This window comes from Pangasianodon hypophthalmus, chromosome 18 (genome assembly GCF_027358585.1).
Source record: "Pangasianodon hypophthalmus isolate fPanHyp1 chromosome 18, fPanHyp1.pri, whole genome shotgun sequence".
Taxonomy (NCBI): domain Eukaryota; kingdom Metazoa; phylum Chordata; class Actinopteri; order Siluriformes; family Pangasiidae; genus Pangasianodon; species Pangasianodon hypophthalmus.
The window spans coordinates 19,960,141-19,981,327 of NC_069727.1; the positions used below are offsets into that span (position 1 = coordinate 19,960,141).

The 21,187-nt window shown below is 40.9% G+C and overlaps 1 protein-coding gene across 20 annotated transcripts in view; it reads right to left on the reverse strand.

Moving 5' to 3' along the window:
- The window catches only part of plekha5 (pleckstrin homology domain containing, family A member 5), a 106,442-nt gene that overhangs the window by 4,085 nt on the left and 81,170 nt on the right, over window positions 1-21,187 (reverse strand). For 9 of the 20 annotated variants that reach the window (XM_053241779.1, XM_053241780.1, XM_053241776.1 and 6 more), the window contains 17 exons: window positions 18,535-18,651; window positions 15,051-15,170; window positions 14,272-14,325; window positions 8,584-8,664; window positions 7,153-7,215; window positions 6,035-6,115; window positions 5,718-5,867; window positions 4,401-4,502; window positions 4,170-4,278; window positions 4,000-4,031; window positions 3,670-3,834; window positions 3,200-3,320; window positions 2,997-3,109; window positions 1,109-1,303; window positions 532-618; window positions 318-415; window positions 47-183 (listed from right to left, as the gene is read on the reverse strand). In XM_053241779.1, coding sequence (XP_053097754.1) covers window positions 47-183; window positions 318-415; window positions 532-618; window positions 1,109-1,303; window positions 2,997-3,109; window positions 3,200-3,320; window positions 3,670-3,834; window positions 4,000-4,031; window positions 4,170-4,278; window positions 4,401-4,502; window positions 5,718-5,867; window positions 6,035-6,115; window positions 7,153-7,215; window positions 8,584-8,664; window positions 14,272-14,325; window positions 15,051-15,170; window positions 18,535-18,651 — 1,825 coding nt within the window. The remainder of the gene's footprint in view (window positions 1-46; window positions 184-317; window positions 416-531; window positions 619-1,108; window positions 1,304-2,996; window positions 3,110-3,199; window positions 3,321-3,669; window positions 3,835-3,999; window positions 4,032-4,169; window positions 4,279-4,400; window positions 4,503-5,717; window positions 5,868-6,034; window positions 6,116-7,152; window positions 7,216-8,583; window positions 8,665-14,271; window positions 14,326-15,050; window positions 15,171-18,534; window positions 18,652-21,187) is intronic. The other 11 variants (XM_034313212.2, XM_034313211.2, XM_053241788.1 and 8 more) reach the window with 9 other exon arrangements.

Sequence of the window (21,187 nt, forward strand, 5' to 3'; positions counted from 1 at the left end):
TCAGCAAAATGCCACCGTGCTTTAACAAGAGCGCACTTCCTCTCACCTGAAGCTGTCGTGCTGTGTTTGGAGGACGTCAGATTGTAGGAGTCCTTGATGATCCGATCTTGACTTTGTCCAGAGAGATCCTCGTCGTCATCATTTTCCTCTGTGTCCACTCGTACCATCACTGCAGTCTGCAGACTAACATGCAACAGAGCAAACCGTATCCACTTGCAAAATTGCAGAACACAGATGGACATGTACGTGTATACACACACGCGCTCACACACACACACACGCGCACACACACACACACACACACTTGAAACCCCTACCTGTCCTCAGTGCCCAGGGGTTTGCCCTGCTCTGGGCTTCTGCTGGCTACAGAGACCTTTTCACCAAACTCAGACCCTGACACTTTCCCCAGCTCCTGCTGATTGGAGAGGAACAGGAAAAGAGCACAAGGTACTATGGGTTCAGACAAAAGGTGCAAAGTGAATTATTTAAACACACGAGAGCTTTCTGCTATCCCAGCTCTTGCTGAGTTACCTCCATTGCTTTGCAGTTTTCTTTGAACGTAGTGGCTCTGATCTGGTTTGAGTCTCCACCTGACATCTCCCTTCTTTTTGTGCTCATCTAACACACACACACACACACACACACACACACAGAAAAGAAATGAATACTGGGCAAATGGAAAAAATCTAACATAAACTAAAGTCTTTTTTTCACCTAATACTGCGGGCTGGAATTTAAACTGAAGGTCTGTAAGTATGTCTCTATGAAGTCATTATATAGCAATAAGTAATTAGAACCATTTATCTTCCATAAAAGCCAGCATGCTACCAGAACAGTCAGAATGGCATGAGTACCATAAAACACTAACAAATCAGAATATTACACTTAGCCCTATGCGAAAATCATATAATTTCACTGATTAAGCCGCAGCATCTGCTAGAAGGCAACAAATCACAGCATTAAATAGTCTGCAAGAGCCAGGAATTTCTGAAAAAGATGCAGGAGAATTTAATACTATAATTCATTACAGTTAATGATTTTGCTGCATCATGCTGAGTGTGGAGAGGGGAGGCGGTGTATGGATGATGCATATGGATGATGTTGCTACCTGCAGGGTGTAGTAATAGGGGGTGTCTTTGGTGAAGGAAAGACTGCGGGAAAGAGAACCGTCTTCCCTCCTTCTCTCTCGCAGCGCACCCTGCTGGTGCCTCCGAATCCGCTCCATTTGCTCCTCGACACTCATGCGCTGACGAACTCCCTCTACACTGCTGCTAATGTGCTCCACTGTACTGTTTGGACGGTTCTGAGGAAGACATGCGTAAACACACACAAAAAGACTTAACCAAAAAGACTGAGTGCCATATTACAAGCAAAAGGGGTTTTAAAAACCTATTAGTTCCAGGCTTTTGTAAGTTTTCTCATTGTCCTTTTTTTCCCCTAAAATATGTATTATCTAGCTGTGTATGCATGTTCCCATTATTGCTAGCCTTGGTGAAGGTGGGTAAAAAGAACTTTAATGAGAGTGTTAATGGAAGTGTTGGACTGTCGGTTTATAATGCAGCTGGGCTCCGTGGCACGTGCTTTAGCTAACATGACAGATTAACAGGCAGATCAGTCTAGGCCACCTGCCTACCACTGATACTTCTATCGTGTCGCTGGACGTTGCCTTGCGTATGAGGCACACAGGCAGTTTGTTAACCATTCTACTGCTTGGTTTGGACTGTATGACTGTCTCATCAACCCTGTGTAAATCAACCCGGCAAGATCTGCTGTGTGTGTGCCAGGGTTGCTTTTTGGGCCCGCTGTCAAAGAAGCCCTGGAGAGATGCTTTACATCTGAAAACATTGCTCAATGGGCTACAACTACACACAGAACAGTGGGCGCAGAACACAATATTGCAGGGGTCCAAACTTCAGTTCTGCCATCAGCCCCCTTTTTGGAACATCGGACTCCATCAAATTTGCTACTCTGACCCAAGAGTTTGAGTCCACTTGGATAGAGACATGATGTAAAAAGGAAAGCCTCTGATGGCCAGAGGACTCGGCTCTATTTGGATGACTGCCTCCTATATGCCCCCAGGCAGCAGGCCACCCGGGACATGTCCACCCTTCTTGCACACACTGTGGCACTTTGTCTCACGGTGAACTCGGGAAAGAGCTATGGCATGAAACTAGATTATTTGAGAACGGCAGACACCCTGTAGGGACATGTGGATGACATACACCTGGGAAAGTGATGTCTGCACCAGGGGTGGTGTCTCAAGAGTACTTCCAAAAGTAGTATCCTTCCTGCTTACTACGTTTAGAGTAGTAAGCTATTGTTACTTCTCTAAAAGCGTATGTGGTGGCAACTGCAGAGTATCACAGTGCTCTGGGTGGCATGTTGCTGGGGGCAAGTGACCTTTGTCCATCACACTCCACCAAGTGCCTGGCATTGGGGTCTTCTGGATGTGCTGGAGCCCCATAAGCCCTCTCCTTATGAGTCCATGACTGAAATGAGAGTGTGAGTGTGTTGGTCATCTCTGAACACCCTTCCACTAAGTCTTAAGGTGGAGTGGTTCCTTGTGACTTTGTGGCCAGGTGACATTCATCGCCCCAGGCGGTTATGAGAGGTGGAATAGAAGGTATGTAACTGTGGGTCTATGACATTGTGTAACTACCAGCTGTCATTCGGAACTCAAGGGAAAGATGGCTGTATGACACTGGTATTTATTGTAAATACTATGTCATACAGTCACATGGGGAATTCGCTGGGAGGTCTTGGCATGCATGTGCACACAAGAAGCTTTCTGGGTGATATTCACACCACCCCTGGTGACTATCCGGTGCTCACAGATCCACAGTTACACAACTACCAAACTGAATTTATTAAACAAATGCTGGTTAATATTGAAGCATGCCCATTTGGCTTCAGAAACGTGTCTGGTGTGAACTGGTCTTTAAACGGTTTGACGCAGGCTAGCCACAGAAGTATACAGGTCATTGAAAGGGACCTACTGTTTTTGGTTCAGGTTTCTTGGCCTTCCTCAAAGTCACATAAGAAGCAATAGTGGAGGACACTGGCATAGGCGACTTTGTCCTTGAGCTCACTACTCCCACAGGATAGGACACTGAAAAGAGGAATTGTTGAAAAATGAGGTTTGAAGGATGAAACTAGTTTCGTACTCTAATTTGGTGTGGTAAAAAGTGCTTCAGTGCACCTTTCGTACTAGAGGGCTCCTTCTCAGCAGCCTGATCAGATTTGTCCTCTCCATTGCTCTCGTCTACTTCAGCCACTGTTGTCAGCTCCGGCTCACTCTTATACAGCCTGTAGTCTGGACCCTGGGGAGGATTAGTCATTCAAGTCATCCTATTACTCACACATCATCGTCGTGTCATATATATGAATGATGTAGGGAGATATGATGAGGTGAACAATATTAATAGTCTAATCTATCTAAAATCTTAAATAAATCCTCATCTGAGCTCAAAGTTCAAACGAGAATCAAAATTAGAGGAAACAAATAAACAACATGTTTTTTTCCCAAGAAAAGAATTAATGAGGATACTGGGGCCAAAAAAAAAAAAAACATTAAAAAGTAAAGAATGGAAAGGTCAGAGGACACTGATGGTGAAGGAGCATGGATATGATGGGGGTATGGGATGAGATGACGGTTCAGCAGCCTCTTACGCTGTGACTGCCATTGCGCTGGGCGGCTTTGCGGTCCTCGGGCTGGTGAGGGCCTGTGCGAGGTGGGTGAAGCTGGCTGGGGCTGGGCAGGTGGGGCACACACAGCCGCCCTCTGCCCTCATAAAGGTGGGGAAGCGGAGGACGTGGGGGCACTGAATCTGACTCCTACAGATCGAAAATATTCCCAAGATAGAGGTAAAATTTTGGCCACTGTCTGGAGGTGAATCACATTTTGGACCCTGACTGTAACACTGAGATTTAACTCGTGTGTGCGTGTGTGTGTGTGTGTGTGAAAGGAAATCAGAGCTTTGCTGAGCAATATCTACATACCTCCTTTTTCTGAAGACCAGAAGGTGGAAAGCCTGTGGGGAAAAAAGGTCATGCAAACATTAAATCTAGACCATTTGTACTTGGAACAGATAGTTTTAATTTAGGTTTTAATCACGTTTAATTTAAAATGTGTGTTAGATAGAGAGGGAGAGAAAGAGTGTAAGTCTCACTTGGCTCAGCGTTTCTCTTTGGCTTATTTTTGTTCAGTGCATCCATCACGTCCTGAATCCTCCACAGCTCCTTTTGAATCTGCACATGCTGCTGACTAGGGGGTTCTGTCTGTGAACCCACACACACACACACACACACACTTCTTACCAGCTTGTCTTATATGTATGCTGATAGCTGACAGCGTTTATTTTCAGTAATGGAGAATTTGAAGGTTTGCAGTGCACAGCTACCTGTGGACTGCCGAGAACCTCCAGCTGATCGAGCAGGTTCCTCTTAGCCAAACTCACGTCAGCCTCCAGTTTATCGTACTCTTTCCAACTTCTATCCAGCTCCTAGAAAACAAGCAAACAAACACAAAACGCACAATGAGGTGCTTACTTGCTTTCTGACCTTCAAAATACAAGCAAGAGATTTATGGAGAATGGCTTCCAGAGGATTGCGACTTTCAAATACTAAACAGTACGTATTTTTCTAAGCCTTAAAGGAGTAAAGGTTTTGAGTCACATATACCTCTCACGTGTGCTCTCACTCTTTTACTGTGTATTCTTGTGTTCTTGTGTACGCTTTTGACACCACCATTAATCAGTGCTTTAGTTGATGTGAAAACCACTCGCTGCTGAGGACGGCCCCATACGGACAGCCTGAAGCTTAAAGAATGAGGTGACTGTGGATGGTACCTCTTAGAAAACATAAAGATGGCTTACGACTGCAACTGAACAGTTTTGCACTCAAGTCTCCATCACTGAACAGCTGATAACTTCAGCCAAACAGACTTCATGTTAAAACTATAATGAATTCAGAAATAGCTCTGATGCTCATATTCATAAGTTGCTCCTAAGCTCATAGGTTCCTGGTTACACAATTGCACTTTTTGTCCATATAGTACACAGTTACAGAAGAGATTTATTTATAATCGCACTATCCGTTATCACCCAGATGAGGATGAGTTCCCTTTTGAGTCTGGTTCCTCTCAAGGTTTCTTCCTCATATCGTCTCAGGGAGTTTTTCCTCACCACCGTCTCCTCTGGCTCGCTCATTAGAGATAAATTTATACATGTAAAATTTATATCTTGAATGTATTTATTTCTGTAAAGCTTTTTTGTGATAATGTCCATAGTTAAAAGCGCTATACAAATAAAAGTGAATAGAATTAATGATGTATTCATGGCTATCGGGAACAAGTAACGTGGAAAACACTCATTTAATTATTCTTTTATTCATCTGCTTTGCATGTCAGAGCTTAGGCAATCATTTTTAGTAAATCACATAACAACAGCTTTATTAGGGCTGTTGGTAAATCAGGGCCTGAATGTGTGCCTCACTCATGGGACTTTTGGTCCTGAGTTTTCCCTTTTTTAATTTATATGCTTATAGTGTGATTATTATTAATTATTATTTGTATAAGTACTGTATCAATCAGAATTTTTAGGAGCTGTTCTGGAAAGACTGTTACAGAGTCTATAAGATTTTCATGAAGTCAGGCGATTGAGACCCAAAACATGACAAACAGCGCGTGTGTGTGTGCGCCTGTGTGTGGACTGACTCACAGTGCTGACGCGGGATAGTTCTCGGCAGGAGCTCAAAAGGCCGCTCTGCAGTACGTCCCTCTGCTGCATGAGGCTCTGCACAGCCACTGGGTTATCTGCGCTCATCTCAAGCTCCTGACTCGCTGATAAAAGGGCTGTTTCTAGGGTGTGCTACACACACAGGCGATACAACCCCACATAAACACAACATCTTTAAACTAAAAATCCAAACAGCACTTCCATGTGTGCCCATCAGGCTCGAACCGATAATGATCATTTTTAAAACAAATAAATATCATAGAATGCTCAGTTAGAGGATAGTAAAGATTCAGATCTACCTTCTCTCTGTGGAGCTGCTGAAGCTTCTCCTCTTGTGTCCGCACCACTTTGCCTTGTTCACACAATCTGCTTAACTTAGTCTAAAGAAAGAGGCAGGAGTAAAACTCTCATGTCAGGAAGATACAGCATTACAGAATATCGAACAGTCCACACAGGACCACCGCTGAGCAGGTCTTATTTGTGTAGTAGCTCATTCTCAGTATAGCAGTACTATAAACTAATATATAGTGTAAACTAGAAAAGTTTACATGCAGGAAAGAAGAAAACTTCACAACAAAAAAGTTTCTTTCTTCCTATTCCAGGAAAAAAAAACGTTACATACAGTAAGTAATAAGAATGCATGTAAACCTTTCTGAACTCAAACAGATGAGCGGCAACTTTTTCCCCCAAGCACCTGGTGGTTACTGTACAACCCTCTATACACACACACACACACACACACACACACACACACACACACTCCAGCTTCTACAGCGTTAACTAATGTTATACTTGTCTAATGTCAGCTTAGTCAAACATACATTGATAGATTTTATTTCACACTAATGAACTTAAAACCTTCTCTACTGGCTTTGAGAGAAAGCAGGGAAGTATGTATGTGTAATAATATGTATACATTATATTATTGAGTGATAACTCGTAGCAGTGTATGCAGATGTTAAAATGCTGAGTTCCTACACAAAATCAGAAGCGCTCGCCGCTCAAATAATATGTATATGCGGTCGGTGGAGGTCCAGTGGTCGATCCATTCCATAGACTGATTAACAAATTCTGCAGAGCAACAGCTGGATTACAAGTCAGTAATTTTACACCTACAAAGTGACCCTACATGGTGGTGTACTGAATAAAATGGTCAGTAATTATAGGGACAGGTGAAGTGGCAGGTGTATCTGTCTGTGTTTTATGTAAGTATCATGTGTATCTATTAAGGGCCAGTGTTACCTGGGCATCCAGAAACACACAAGGGTAATTATTGCATTAAGAATGAAGTGTTTGTGTACGGAGACTGTATTTACACATTCATACACAGAAATCCAACATCAGCATGCAATACATCTGTTCCATCTATAAATCACTGGAAGCTTTATTAAGAATATATATGCAGTAATCGACTTACATCAACATCCAGTTCTTCAGGTCTGTAGCCATATATGCTCTCGCTGTATGCCTCAGGACTCATCTGCAATAATAAGCATCAGTCAGTTGCAGGTCTGAAAAAACCTGTAAGTGTGCAACCATGGAGCTACAACTACCCTTATCCTGCAGTAATGACACAAAACCCAAGCAAGACTGATGCAGATAAGTCAAAAGAGCATTAGTGCTACTGTTTCAACCCTCCCTTTTACTAAGGAAGTGTCCCTTGGGTTAAAATACAAGTATCAGGACTAAAGCAAGGCATTCGTCATCGTTTAAGAAAAGAATGTTCTAGTGCTGCAGGAGGACTATGTAATGCATTGTACCCCCTATGTGTAGATCAAGTTTACTGTAGCAGAAATATCTTCTGACTCCAAAATTGGTAACATTATCCATTCTCTCTCACACACACCCACACACACACACACTCACACTCACACACTCACACACACTTCGAGCTGATGAAAAAGGAAGCAGGGGAGTGAGGATGAAAGGTCGCAGCAGCACTTTTATAAGCATTTATGTTCTAAAAGTGGCAAAGGTGTGGTGTGTCACCGGCACACGACATGTTTGTGAAACATTCATAACTTGTATTACACGACACCAGGAGCAGAGAGGGACATACATACGGAAAGACAAGATTCCATATGGAGCAAAAAAACTTGCATGAACTGTTCCACAGAATGCAGTAGGAAGATGAATTCTCAAGTCAGGCTTATGATGGAAATTACAGGAAAAATAAGCATGTCTCCCTGATTCCTACTCATTTTTAATAAACAGTGCTGGGAAATGCTAGGCTAGTCTGAGTCATATCAGCTGACCCCCGCTGGCCATGGCAGATCCTCTCAGGTAATGAAAAGCAGGATGCAGCAAGGGTGGCTGAGAGGACGTTCTCCATGAGCTGTACAGGAGCTACAGAGCTGATAGGCTCAATTATTATCATTCCCTTCAATCTGTTTTCTCAATTCTAGAGTAGATATAAGTAATAAACATACAGCAGAAATTCCACCACTAACTGGGGGGAATGAGAGGCTCCAGCTCCTTTTACTCACAAAGAGCACAAAGGAAACATAAAATGTTGGCTGTGTCCAGATAAGTCACCTTCCTTTTTCTTTTTATATAAATATATATATATATATATAACAAACATGGCAGCCAGCATGAATGGGCGTTGCAAATGACTTTCAATGGGGTGATCAGGCCAGCATCTGTCGGGGAGTTTGCATGGCACTGGAGAGAACACAATACATTCAAGCCATGCTAACACCATTTGCAAGAAAGTAACAATCACCAAAAAGAACAATGGAATGTGCTTTAATAGACCCAACACTGGATGAGACCGTGAGGGAGGAGTAACAGGAGGTCCTGTGATACGAGAGACGGGTGTAAAGCTGGGTGTACATCAAGACCTTACTTGCTGGTATAGTTGAGGCCTCGGTGCCGAGCTCTCAATCATAGTGTGAATCATGAAGATTATAGGCTCATTCTGCTTCATCTGGTATAGTGAGGAGGAGGAGGAGGAGGAGGAAGAGCATTCAGCATAGAATAGAACTGCTAAAGATTACAAAGGTGTGTGTGCATGTGCGTGTGTGTGTATTCATGTCTTTGCTATACTGTGTGTGAGAACTGGCAAAAAAACTTGAATTCTCAGAAAGTAAGGAATAACACACTGCAGATCATGCAGTTAGACAAAACGAATCCACGCCGGGGTGGTGTGATGCGGCATGACGTGAAGCAGAGTAACTGCTACCTCCCTGCAGTGGATCATTTACGTATAACTGCGCCATCTGGAGTGCGTTATTCCGCTTATACCACAGCTATTACCATGTTTAATTTATTCCTGAACAACACGTCACACAACGCTTTCTAGTTAAATTTAATGTGGTGGAAACATGCGAGTGTCATGTGTTATATCCATGATATTCCCTCACCTGCATCTCTCTCTCTCGACAAAAAACGCAGCTTGTCATGTTACTGAGGAACTGGAAAGCGTAAACTCCTCTGTCCTGAAGACTTTCCTACGTTGGGAAACTTCGCAAAATACCGTGACTGTTACAAAGAGCTGACACTTCAGACTCAACAACATATAATACTATCATGTTTTTTTAAACTCATTTATTATTAGTCTTTGGTTATGTGGAGTGTCTGCTGTACAAGTCCCTGTGTATGAGCTGTTACTATAGAAACAATAACATATTAGAGCGCGTTAAAGAGCGCGTTAATATAAAGCTGTTGTTCATGTTACAGCTGGAACTACTGTCTGAGCCTGCAGTTATACAAAAATAATGCACACCTTCTGACCAATCAGATTGAAGAATTCAACTGCACTGTGGTATAAAAAAATAAAGAAAACGGCCTCTTGTGTGATGCTTTGTTATTTCTGAAAGATCACAGAGGAAAAATGTAATTATTATGAATTATGTACAGTAGTAAATTATTTGGTGACTCAATAAACTTGCAATGCATTTAAAAAAAAAACAACCCTAGGTCTACCTTTATAAAAATTGCACCAACCAGAAACGGACGTGACAGATGATGGGGCAATGATTTAATGATTTAATTAATTAAATCACTGAGTCTCAGACTCGTTACTAACATGTTAAGTATAATAAAGAATCTCAGTCGAAGGTCACTGTGGAAACGTTGAACAAGCAATGGAGAACACGAAATTAACAAGATGTTAAGAACAAGAAACAAAAGGCTCATATAATAATAATAATAATAATAATATGCTCATTTAGGATAATTCTATAATATAATCACATTTAATAAAACTGGGAGCCGTGTTTTTTTCCCCCTCTCTTAACAATACATGAAGCTTCTGGGATATTTGTCTCTAAAACAAGATAATAGAAAAGGCAAAATAAGACACGTATATAATCATTTCGAAATCAACAGAACTAAAATATGCCTGTGCTCAAAGTGTGGAATGGGTACAATCCATGGTAATTTTATGTTATAGACGTGATTTACCCTTATGACCTTCTGTTATGTCTTCTCTTTTCTATATTCATTTCCCATAATTTATGGGTGCTTCCCAGTACTCTAACTGATGCCTCCCTGATTCTACATCCTTAAGCCTGGAATGTGGAAATTGATCAAAGCCAGTCAGGGATGGATGAATCGTTTACATGCACTCGGAGGAACGGAGGAGAGAGAGAGAGAGAGAGAGAGGACAGGAGGCTTCCAGGGTGAGGGTTACACGGACGCTTTCTACGCAGATAAGCCTATGGTACAAATGCTCCACTTCCCCCACAAAACAAAGTCCAATAAATCACTTAATATTAAGAAGCACAAAAAGAACATTAATAATAATCATTATTTGTGAAACAAGTGGTACAAATAAAAAGCATGGCTAAAAGTAATTGGCTTAAAAAAATGGGCTTGGTTTTAAAAAAAAAATACCCAGAAGTGAGGAGTCAGAGAATGAGTTTCTTAATCCCAAAAGAAATTCTTGCAAACTTAGTGTGTAATCACACAGATGTTGTACGCCCAGTGACAGGAAATAAGGCTCCACAATGTGATACCAAAAAGTGTTTTTCTTTACAGTGACACGTCAGTGAGCGAGGACGTCTCATTTGGCAAATATGTTTGACCTCAAATACTCTGTCCTTGTTTCCTTCCCCAGTATCTTTTCCTCACATCCTCACTGGGAGATCAGTCAATTAGTCAATTATTTCTAGCCTTCTGCTTGTCATGCGGTTGTGAACTCATGTATTTATCATGGCACTGTTAAGCTAAATCTTTGTTTCCAAGTTTGTTTGTTTTTTTAATGTGGAATTTTATGTGGAACCCATTATATTAATGAGTTTACCTTTGAGGACTATGAAACTGGGTTTTAGCCTTTAGTGATTCATGGAAAAGTCGTAAAATTGTGCGTGGACCAAGTGCCTCTGGCTACAGAAAACTTCCCAGCCATGGACGTAGCTTCTGTACAGGAGGCAAGCAGAGCTTCTGGCAGTAATCTGAGAAGCAGCAGTAGGATTTTGAGTGGCACCACTCAGTCCGCCAGCTAACCTGCCTGCATCAGCCAGCAAACATGATGGGACCCCTGGGTGTCTAAAATGGGGTTTTGTATAAGTGCTTGCTACACTTTGAGTATATGGTTGGCATGCCCCTGTCTGAGCCAATCAAAATGGCAATTATGATCTCATGGTCCACTGGGAATGACTTCCATTTAGGATACTGAGAGAGAGAGTGTGGGAGGGATTACAGGACGAGGGGCTGCTTGGCCCATGCTGGTGGGTATTACTGCCTGGCTAAAGCTTCTCCAGTGCCTCAGCTCATGGCTACAGAAACCCTGCTTCACTGTCCACCAGCTACTGTACCAGCACCCATGGCCTCTGCTTCAGGACCCACATTAGTGCCTAGTCTAACCTAGGCTAGTAAAGCTGTGCCTGCTGAAAAATGCATATAGAGCTCCAAGATTTCATGAATCTAAATAACAAATGTTGTGTATCATAATCAAGTGTGTGGGAAGTAGATCAAGACCCGACTTTCAGGATTACTTTAACTGCAAATTCAAATGCAACCATGAAATAAACAAACTTTAAATGTGAGCATTTTTGATGGTTTTTCAGTTTGTATGGCAACGATTCCTCTTATTCCATAGCCATTTGTCAATGATTACAAAATTTAATTTATGAGTTTTTAAAAATAATTTAATCATTTATTAATACGACACACTGCACTTTTTGATTGTTCATAGTTACATTTAATGTTGAACATCCATGAGACTCGAGTCTTCAGGACAGAGGAGTTTACGTTTCGCAGTTTCTCTGTAACATGACAAGCTGCATGTTTTGCCTCATTAACTTCAAGAAAGAGAAAAATGAGATTCTGGTGAGGGAACGATGTTTATAGCTGCTATTACTAACTCCTGGAACCTTACTGTTACTGTTACAAAGCTCTGAAACTGGAGACTCCTTCCATAAACAGTAAACAAACATCACCTTAGAGAAAACTTCACCATATCTACGATTATACGTATGTCTTTCTATGTTATGTAATAGATTTGTAATCTAATTATTATTAAATTATGTGGAGCATCTGCCACCGTGAATGAGCTGTTATAGAAACAATAAAGTATTAGATTTATTGCATTAATATTAACCTATCATTAATGTTACAGTCATAAATATTCAGATCTGTGCTGCTATAGAAAATGAATCAACCCCTTCGGATTTGAGAATCCAACTGTGCTGTGGTATAAGTATTGCAATCAACACACATCTGTTAAAAGAAGAAAAAAAAAATCATTCAGGCATGATGTCACAGCTCACAACACATGCATGCTGCTTAAAATTCCAGCACCCTCAATGTGCAATACCTCCCCGATCATATTCTCTGGAATATTCTTAATCACCGCTACAGACAGAGTCACGCCTCCTGACGGTACGGTTAACCCATCCAGCCAGGACCTCAAGCTTTGACCCGTTTCTGCTTTCTCAGGATCTGTACCTGTTTCTAGCGCTGCCATTTCTCTGCTCAATATGCTCATGTGTCTTCTTCCATTTCTACTCTACCAGACATCTGTAACATTTCTTTTTTTTTATGACACTGATGGTGTTTAAGGGTGTATTTTCTGTTTATGTATCTTATATTTTATTACCTGAGGGCTCAACAACCCCTCTGTCTGATTTGTGTTGAAGGTTCTTTAGCTTTCTGTGTTGTGAGGCATGACAGAAGCATTGTACATGTTTAAACCTCATTTAAACAACACTGATGTTCCAGGAGACTATACATTTTTACAACATCTGTTTTAGAAAATACTATCCACCCGTTACGACAAGGTGTTTGGATGGGGTGTATGAAAAAAAAAGAAAAACACCTTTGACCTGAGAGCGAAAAATCACAGCACTGGAGTGAGAGTGAGATTGTAGCTCCGAGTGATAAATAGGATGTGCCAGATCGAGTGTTATTGTACGAGCTGGGTGGAAGCCATACCGTTAAATTAGGACAAATTTGCAGTGATTAATGTGATAATTACAACTAGGACTATTCATGCAGCAATACAATGGCAACTTATTATCTGTTTATTTCAAATCCTTCCATCTTCTCTTTTATATCATCATATTAGTGTTTCTTTTTATTGGCTTCTTTTTAAATCGTTTCTTGATTTTATGTAACATCATATTGCATTTGGCAGCAAAGCTAAAAAATAAAAAAGATCGGCCTCTTCGGTCCACATTTTCTATCTCCTGAGTGTTTTGGGGGCTTAAAGGCAAATGGTTCTGTTTAAAAACATTAGTCTAGACACTCCTTAGCTCAGGAGAATCAGGCAACCTGTGTAAAGTGACTCTCAATAGGTAAATATTAACACATTCTTCAAGCTTAAGTCAGCAACTAAGATAAGAAGTATTACCGCACCGTGTGTACTCATTTACTAGATGTTTGTGTGCTATCCAAGAACCTGTAAGAATTTCAGTGCCCTTGTTTCTGTTCCTGGATCTGACCATTTCAGTTCTTGACTTAAATTCACTGATGGGAATTTAATGGGAATGGAATCTGAACCCTCTAAGAAACAAAGAATGTGGTGAAGAATTTAATCTAATTAATAGCGAGGTAAACTGCAGTTACATCCTATATATCCGGAAATAGTCCATTTAAAAACTGAATTTAAAAAAGGCACATGTACACGGTACTTTTTTCTATGCAGAAATTATGGCTGAGGTTTTTGATGATAAAAAAAAAGTATGATAAATTTATCATGGATTGTATTTTCTTCATACAAAAATGTCATTAGCTAGAAATTACATTTTTAAATATTAAGACTGATCTAAGCTTTGTATAGGCTGAATGGTCAGAACTCCTGGCTTTATCCAAAAAAACCTAATTACACATCGTGTACAAAATCCCTCTCTACAGCGGTTACTGAACATGAATGAATGAATAAATGAATGAATGATGTACAAAAGATTAGATATGCTCCATAATTAATTATGGCCATAACAATCTCCCTTGATGTCTTTTGTGGTTTATTACTGTGTGTTGAAATACATTTAAACAAGTATAAGTTCATATTTACCAGAGAAAGCAAATAGTAGTAGAAAGGAGTAATGAGAGAGAGAGAGAGAGAGAGCTCACCCAAGAGTGCCCTCACCTGGCTGTCCAGATACATGAGATTCCTCTGCAGGTGATGAGAAAGCACCTTATTCTAGTGAAGGCAGTGAAAAAAGAGAAAGAAGAGTGCTAAGGAGAAGAGTAGTGAGAAACAGAGGACCCCTCAAAGCAGGCAAGAGATTCACACCTGAATTAAAAAAAAAAAAAAATACATCGACTAAGAAGCCATTCACAACTGAAAAAAGGATTCAAGCGGTTGTCTGGTGGGACGAGTGCAGTGCAGGGTCTTAGTAAATTCATCATGCACTAGTGGGTCATAGAAAATACGTACAAGCAGACTTAAGGGAAGCATCCAAAAAGAATACTGATTGTCATGGTTGTAAAAGAAAGATACACAAGTGTCTGTGCGCAACTGTCTTTGGAGCCAGTCCCCAGGAAGAACACGCTTACAGTCACACACATTATCACACATACACAACACTGTAAGCTGTGTGTGTAGATGAGTCGAATAGGATCAAAAAATCTAATTGTGTCAATCAGGCTGGAGCTCCTGGCTGTCAGAGGCGCCTGGGAACTGGCCCCAGCAGCCTGGTCCATCAAATGCCCCAGGACACAGTGCTCAAGCAGGAATAACAGTCTATTAACACGACAATGCATCTGCATGAAGCTACGGACTTTACCACCGTTAGTATGGGGTAAGATGGACCAACCAATGAATAAAAAGTAACACACAGCAGCATGCTGTAAAATGAGAAAAAAAAAAGAAAACAAAACTAGCATTCCTTCACAGGCGAGCGCAGATAATCTTCCGAGGCTAACCTTCGGGTTGGCGGCATCAACGTTTAGCTGCATTAGCTGAGTGAGAGTCTGTTCTCGGATGCTGTTGAGCTCAGCCTGCTGCCGTCGCAGCTTGATAAGCAACAGGGTCAGCTCTTCTGGCTGGGGTCACAGGAAACAATATGTACAGGAATCACAGTTAGAAAACCTTCCTAAATGCTGGAAATGCCCTTACGATGGCTCAGGAGTGATAAAGGGATGGACTGCTGGAATTGATGTACGGGGTAGGAGTGTGTAAACGCTAGAGACTGCTGTGTGTGAAAATCCCAGGAGATCAGCAGTTTCTGAAAAACTCAAACCAGCCCACCTGGTAGCAACAACCAGGCCACAGTTAAAGTCACAGAGATCACACTTTTTCTTCATTCTGATGTTTGATGTGAACATTAACTGAAGCGCTTGCATGAATTTACGCATTGTGCTGCTGCCACGTGATTGGCTGATTAGATAACTGCATGAATGAGCAGGTGTATAGGGGTTCCTATTAAAGTGGACGGTACGTGTATAGCCTTTGTAGTCAATCTGTCTAATATCTAATCTAGTGCTGTAGTGTTTCTCTAACATATTCCTTCCCCTTTACTTTCAGAAATGAGCTGCGTAAAGGGAAATATTTAAGCTCCATTAAATTACTTGAACATTACACTTCACAGTAAAAAAAATGTTTTTCTCTAAACTTAAAACTAGCATATCAGCATTCTGAGCCCTGTATCCAGTGAAGTTCTGGCAGTGTGTTTTCAGAAGATGGCTCCTGGATTATTGTCGTTTCCACCCCTGTGATTTAGCGCTGAATTGCACATGAGCTCACATGGGGTATATTTCTGTTGGTCAACAGAAATCAGTCGGTTTATAGTAGTAATCCAGGAAAAATTGTCCAGATGACACTAAAGCCAGGCATTCGTTGTTGGATGATGGGAAACCCATCTCATAAGCTGAATTCAAATAATATTCAGGAAGAGTTAGACTTCTTCAAACTCTGTGGGGAAGGTGAAGTAGGTAAATGATTACTATTCAATTATATATTAGAAATTATTACATTACGGTTATTTAGCAAAAATCATAGATCAGCAAAAATAAAAAGGTGTTGAGTTCCTAAGCATGAACGTGGAAGTAACGTTTGACAAACAGGGAGGAGGCTGATGAAGAAAACTACTTCAGACATTTGACCTTGCTGTGACCTTAACCCTATTTAGATCAATACCAAAATCTAATCAGTTCATCTGCTAGTTACAAGGATAATTCCATACAGATCCTTCAAACCACCTGTTTTTGAGATACGGCACTGACAACAATCTCAGACAGATGCAACCCAAAAATATAATAAATATAATATAAATATTATATAAAACTATAATACAGTGCAATTATATAATATGGCATCAATCTACATGCCATACCCTATAATGACAAAGCAAAGAAACAGATTTGTGATAATTTTGAAAATTTATTAAAAAGAAAAAACTGAAATATCACACTGACAAACATTCAGACTCCTAACGCAGTACTATTTGCAGCACCTTTGGCAGAGATTCTAGCCTCTTGTCTTTTTGGGTATGATGCCACAAGCTTTGCACACCTGGATGTGGGAATTTTATGTCATTCGTCTCTGCAGATCCTCTCAAGCTCTGTCAGGTTGGATGGGGACCGTCAGTGGACAGCCATTTTCAGTTATCTCCAGAGATTGTTTGATTGGGTTTGAGTCTGGGCTCTGACTGGGCCATTCGAGGACATTCACAGAGTTGTCCCTAAGCCACTCTTGCGTAGGCTTGGCTGTGTGCTTAGGGCCATTGTCTTGTTGGAAGGTGAACCTTCAGCCCAGTCTGAGGTCCTGAGGGCTCTTGAACAGGTTTTCATAAAGGATATTTCTGTATTTTGCTGCAATCAGGTTTCCTTCTACCCAGACCAGTGCCCCAGTCCATGCCGCTGAAAAACACCCCGACAGCATGATGCTACCACCACCATGCTTCACCACTGGGACGGTATTGCGCAGGTGACGAGCGCTGCCTGGTTTCCTCCAGACGTGATGCTTGGAATTGAGGCCAAAGAGTTCAGTCTTCATCTCATCAGACCTGAGAATCTTGTTTCTCACAGTCTGAGAGTCCTTTCTGCTTTTTTCTTTCATGTGTCTTGCACTGACGAGAGGCTTCCGTCTCGCCACTCTGCCATAAAGCCCAGATTGGTGGAGTGTTGCAGTGATGGGTGACCTTGTGCAAGTTTCTCTCTTCTCCACACATGATCTCTGGAGCTCAACCAGAGTGACCATTGGGTTCTTCGTCACATCTCTTACCAAGGCCCTTCTCCCCTGATTGCTCAGTTTGGCCAGGCGGCCAGCTCTAGTAAGAGTCCTGGTTGCTCCAAACTTCTTCCATTTAAGAGTTATGGAGGCCACTGTGCTCTTGGGGACCTTCAATGTAGCAGAAATTTTTTTGTAGCCTTCACCAGATCTGTTCCTCAACACAATCCTGTCTCTGAGCTCTGCAGGCAGCTCCTCTGACCTCATGGCTTGGTTTTTGCTCTGATACACATTTTCAGCTGGTAGACATTATATAGACAGGTGTGTGCCTTTCCAAATCATGTCCAATCAATTGAATTTGCCACAAGTGGACTCCAATCAACATGTAGAAACATCTCAAAGATGAGCCACAGAAATGGGATGCACCTGAGCACCTTTCAAGTGTCACAGCAAAGGGTCTCAATACAGCAAAGGGTCAATGTGATATTTCAGTTTCTTCTTTTTAATAAATCTAATACATTATCACAAATTTGGTTTTTGCTTTGTCATTATGGGGTATGGAATGTAGATTGATATAAAAAAAATTATTTTCAAGCATTTTGGCATAATGTGGAAAAAAATGAAGGGGTCTGAATACTTTCTGAATGCACTGTATTAAGAATTTATTATTATTATTATTATTATTAATAATAATAATAATAATAATAATAATAATAATAAAATGCCTAGTGGTGGAGGCATAAAAATGACTGATCAGTCTTTCTTCCTCAGATGAGTTGAAGTGTACGAGGGCGAGTAAATAACGCGTGACGTGGAAGCGCATGTTTTATTGTTGTCCAATTCAAATAAAGTGCTGGCACTTCAGCTGAGATGAGGAAGTTACAGTACCGCTGTGGCCAAAAAAAGGTGATAGAGTCATGATGACTAAGCATTTTTGAAACAGATTTTACTCATGCACTTGACTAAAGTGGAATGCTTCTTTCTCATCTCTTTCACTCATTGTGTAACCTGATTTAAAAATGTAAGTAAGCTAAGTTGATCTAATTCCTGAACACCCATTCCATATTAAATATATCAGAAAAGTGGCTTCAACTAACCAAAATGTGTTATTTTATTTTGAGAAATTCCACCATGTTTTCTAGATTAATCCAAACTAATTCTAGTTCAAACCTGTTACAAGCTACTTGATTTAAAAATCCACCAAGTGCCATTAAGCATATAGACTCAACACAAGCCAACCTTCGGTGTTAAACCTGTTTGATAAGGAGAGGGTGTTGATAAGGGAGATTTTCGTCCCCCATTCGTCTCTAGTAGCCAGTCACTGAGGGGATGGGCAGGCAGTTCAGACGCTTCAGTCTGGAGAAACAATATTGGAAACAATACACAAGGTGCTAAAAGCCGGTTCAGAAGGAAGCATAAGTCAGGCTTAATAAGGCTGCTTCCACATCTTTGAAAGCCTTCTGATATACGCCTGTACATCTTCACCATTTTGCGTTATTTAGCCGTGTGTGTGAACTTAAAAGGTATAATGTACATGTTCCAATAAAGACAGTTTGCACTAAAATGACCACTTTTAGATTGTTGGCTAAAAGGATTCAAAACGTACTTTGTATAATCTTTGCTCAATGGATCCCTTAAATGTTTTTTTTTTTTTAAAGTTCGGATTTGCAGTCCAACCTCAATGTAATGTTCGCAAACAAAATAAAAAACGTAGTGTCTAGTATAATAAAATAGCATCTTTGGAAAGCTATTGCACCCAGCAGCTGTGTTTCTATAGATAAGGACATGTCTATACACACACAGGTTATGGAATTTTACTGTTTGTGCTCCAACATATAGCTATGAAATCGTCCACAAGGATTCACATCGTTTACAATGAGTTAGCAAACCCCGTGTTTCAAAATACATAGACCTGCGAACTAGTTAAACGCTCAACCTTAGTCTGTGTTAGATAAGTAAGCTGGTTTTTCTCTCATTCTCATGAGTGCAGTTCCAAAACAAACAGGCCTGCTTATCTGCATAATGCATAGTTTAACATTCAGGGTAAATGATAAGAACACTTTCTAGTAAGTTTAATTTACCTTGTATAACTTAAGGCATGTAATATTATAGGCTATGCTACATTGGGTTACTGAATGAAATCATATGTTACATGATGCTCATCTAAAAACATTCAGGATTCTGGAGGTAAAATATAAATAATATACTAGTAGGCTACATAGAATGAAAAAAAATAATAATGTTACTTAGCAGTAACAGAAATTTCAAATGAACATTTCTGTCTCAGAACAGTTAAAGAGTAAACATTATACAGTTAAATATTTTCAGTTGGATCTTTGTTCCTAGCAAAATATTGTCAGTTTCTGGTTTTCATTTTGTACATCGGACCAGTTTGGAGCTCAGGCTCTATGTCCCTGTCTAGACCAGCCATATTCAATTTCCTTTTTCCTGTTAGATTTTATTTCCTATTATTTCATATTTCAGCTACCAGCCGGGGAGGGTGAAGTCTGACACACACTGGGAGGAAGCGCTATATGCCCTCTTCCGCATACACGAGCTCACAGACGCTCCTGACCGGCTGAGTCACTGTGATTAACAGGGGAGAGAGTATGCCTCTCCCTCCCAGAGGGCACGGCCCATTTCTCTCACTTGACTCTTGGCCATGGATGGCTGTGGCATTCTTGTGGCATTCAAACTTGATCTCTCAACAATAGGGTGAATGCTGAAAACACTTGGGTCTGAGATTAAAAGATGAGGTGACAGTTCAGAATTTCAGCTCTCATTTCCTGATATTTACATCTAGATGTGTTGAACAGCTTAGCAACATGGCAAATTTGGTGGCAGACCACCCAGTTTGTAGGTGAACAAAAGTATAGGAACAGACAGCATTAAAATAAATGAAAGTAAATAACACAATATTTCATTGCATATCCCCTGCATTCTTCTTTTGTGATGCTTTTCCCGGCTTGTATCACAGCTAGATGTTGTTAGTTTTGGGGGGTTTCTCACTTCAGTCTCCTCTTCAGGAGGTGAAATGCTGCTCAGTTGGGTTAAGGTCTGCTGATTGACTTGGCCAGTTTAAAACCTTCCACTTTTCCCCTGATGAAGTGCTTTGCTGTGTTGCGTTGTGTTGTGGATCGTTGTCTTGCTGCATGATGAAGTTCCTCCCAATTAGATTGGATGCATTTCTCTGTAAATTAGCAGACAGAATGTTTCTGTAGCTTCTGAATTCATTCTGCTGCTACCATCATGAGTTCAATCATCAGTAAAGATTAGTGAGTCTGTTTCAGAAGCAGCCATGCAAGCCCAAGCCATGACACTACCTCCACCATGCTTGACCAGTGAGCATGTATGCTTTGTATCATGAGCAGATCCTTTCTTTCTCCACACTTTGGCCTTTCCTTCACTTTGGTAGAGTTTCATCTTGGTTCCAGAGTTTTTGTAGCTCATTTCTGTATTTCTTTGTGAATTCCAATCTGGCCTTCTGATTCTTACTGCTGATGAGAGGTTTGCATCTTGTGGTATGGATTCTATATTTCTGCTCTCGAAGTCTTCTTTGAACGGTGGATTGTGATACCTTCACTCCTGCCCTGTGGAGGTTGTTGATGTCACTGGCTGTTGTTTTTGGGTTTTTCTTCACATCTCTCACAATGTTTTTGTCATCAACTGTGTTGTTTTCGTTGGCTGACCTGTTCCATGTCTGGTTGTTAGTACACCAGTGATTTCTTTCTTTTTCAGGACATTCCAAATTGTTGTATTGGCTATGCCCAATGCTGATCAAATTTCCCTCTTTTCTCAGCTTCAGAATGACTTGCTTTTCTCCCACAAACAACCCACTGGCCTTTACGTTGGTTTATCCTTTTTATTAACAAATGCAGTTTTCACAGGCAAA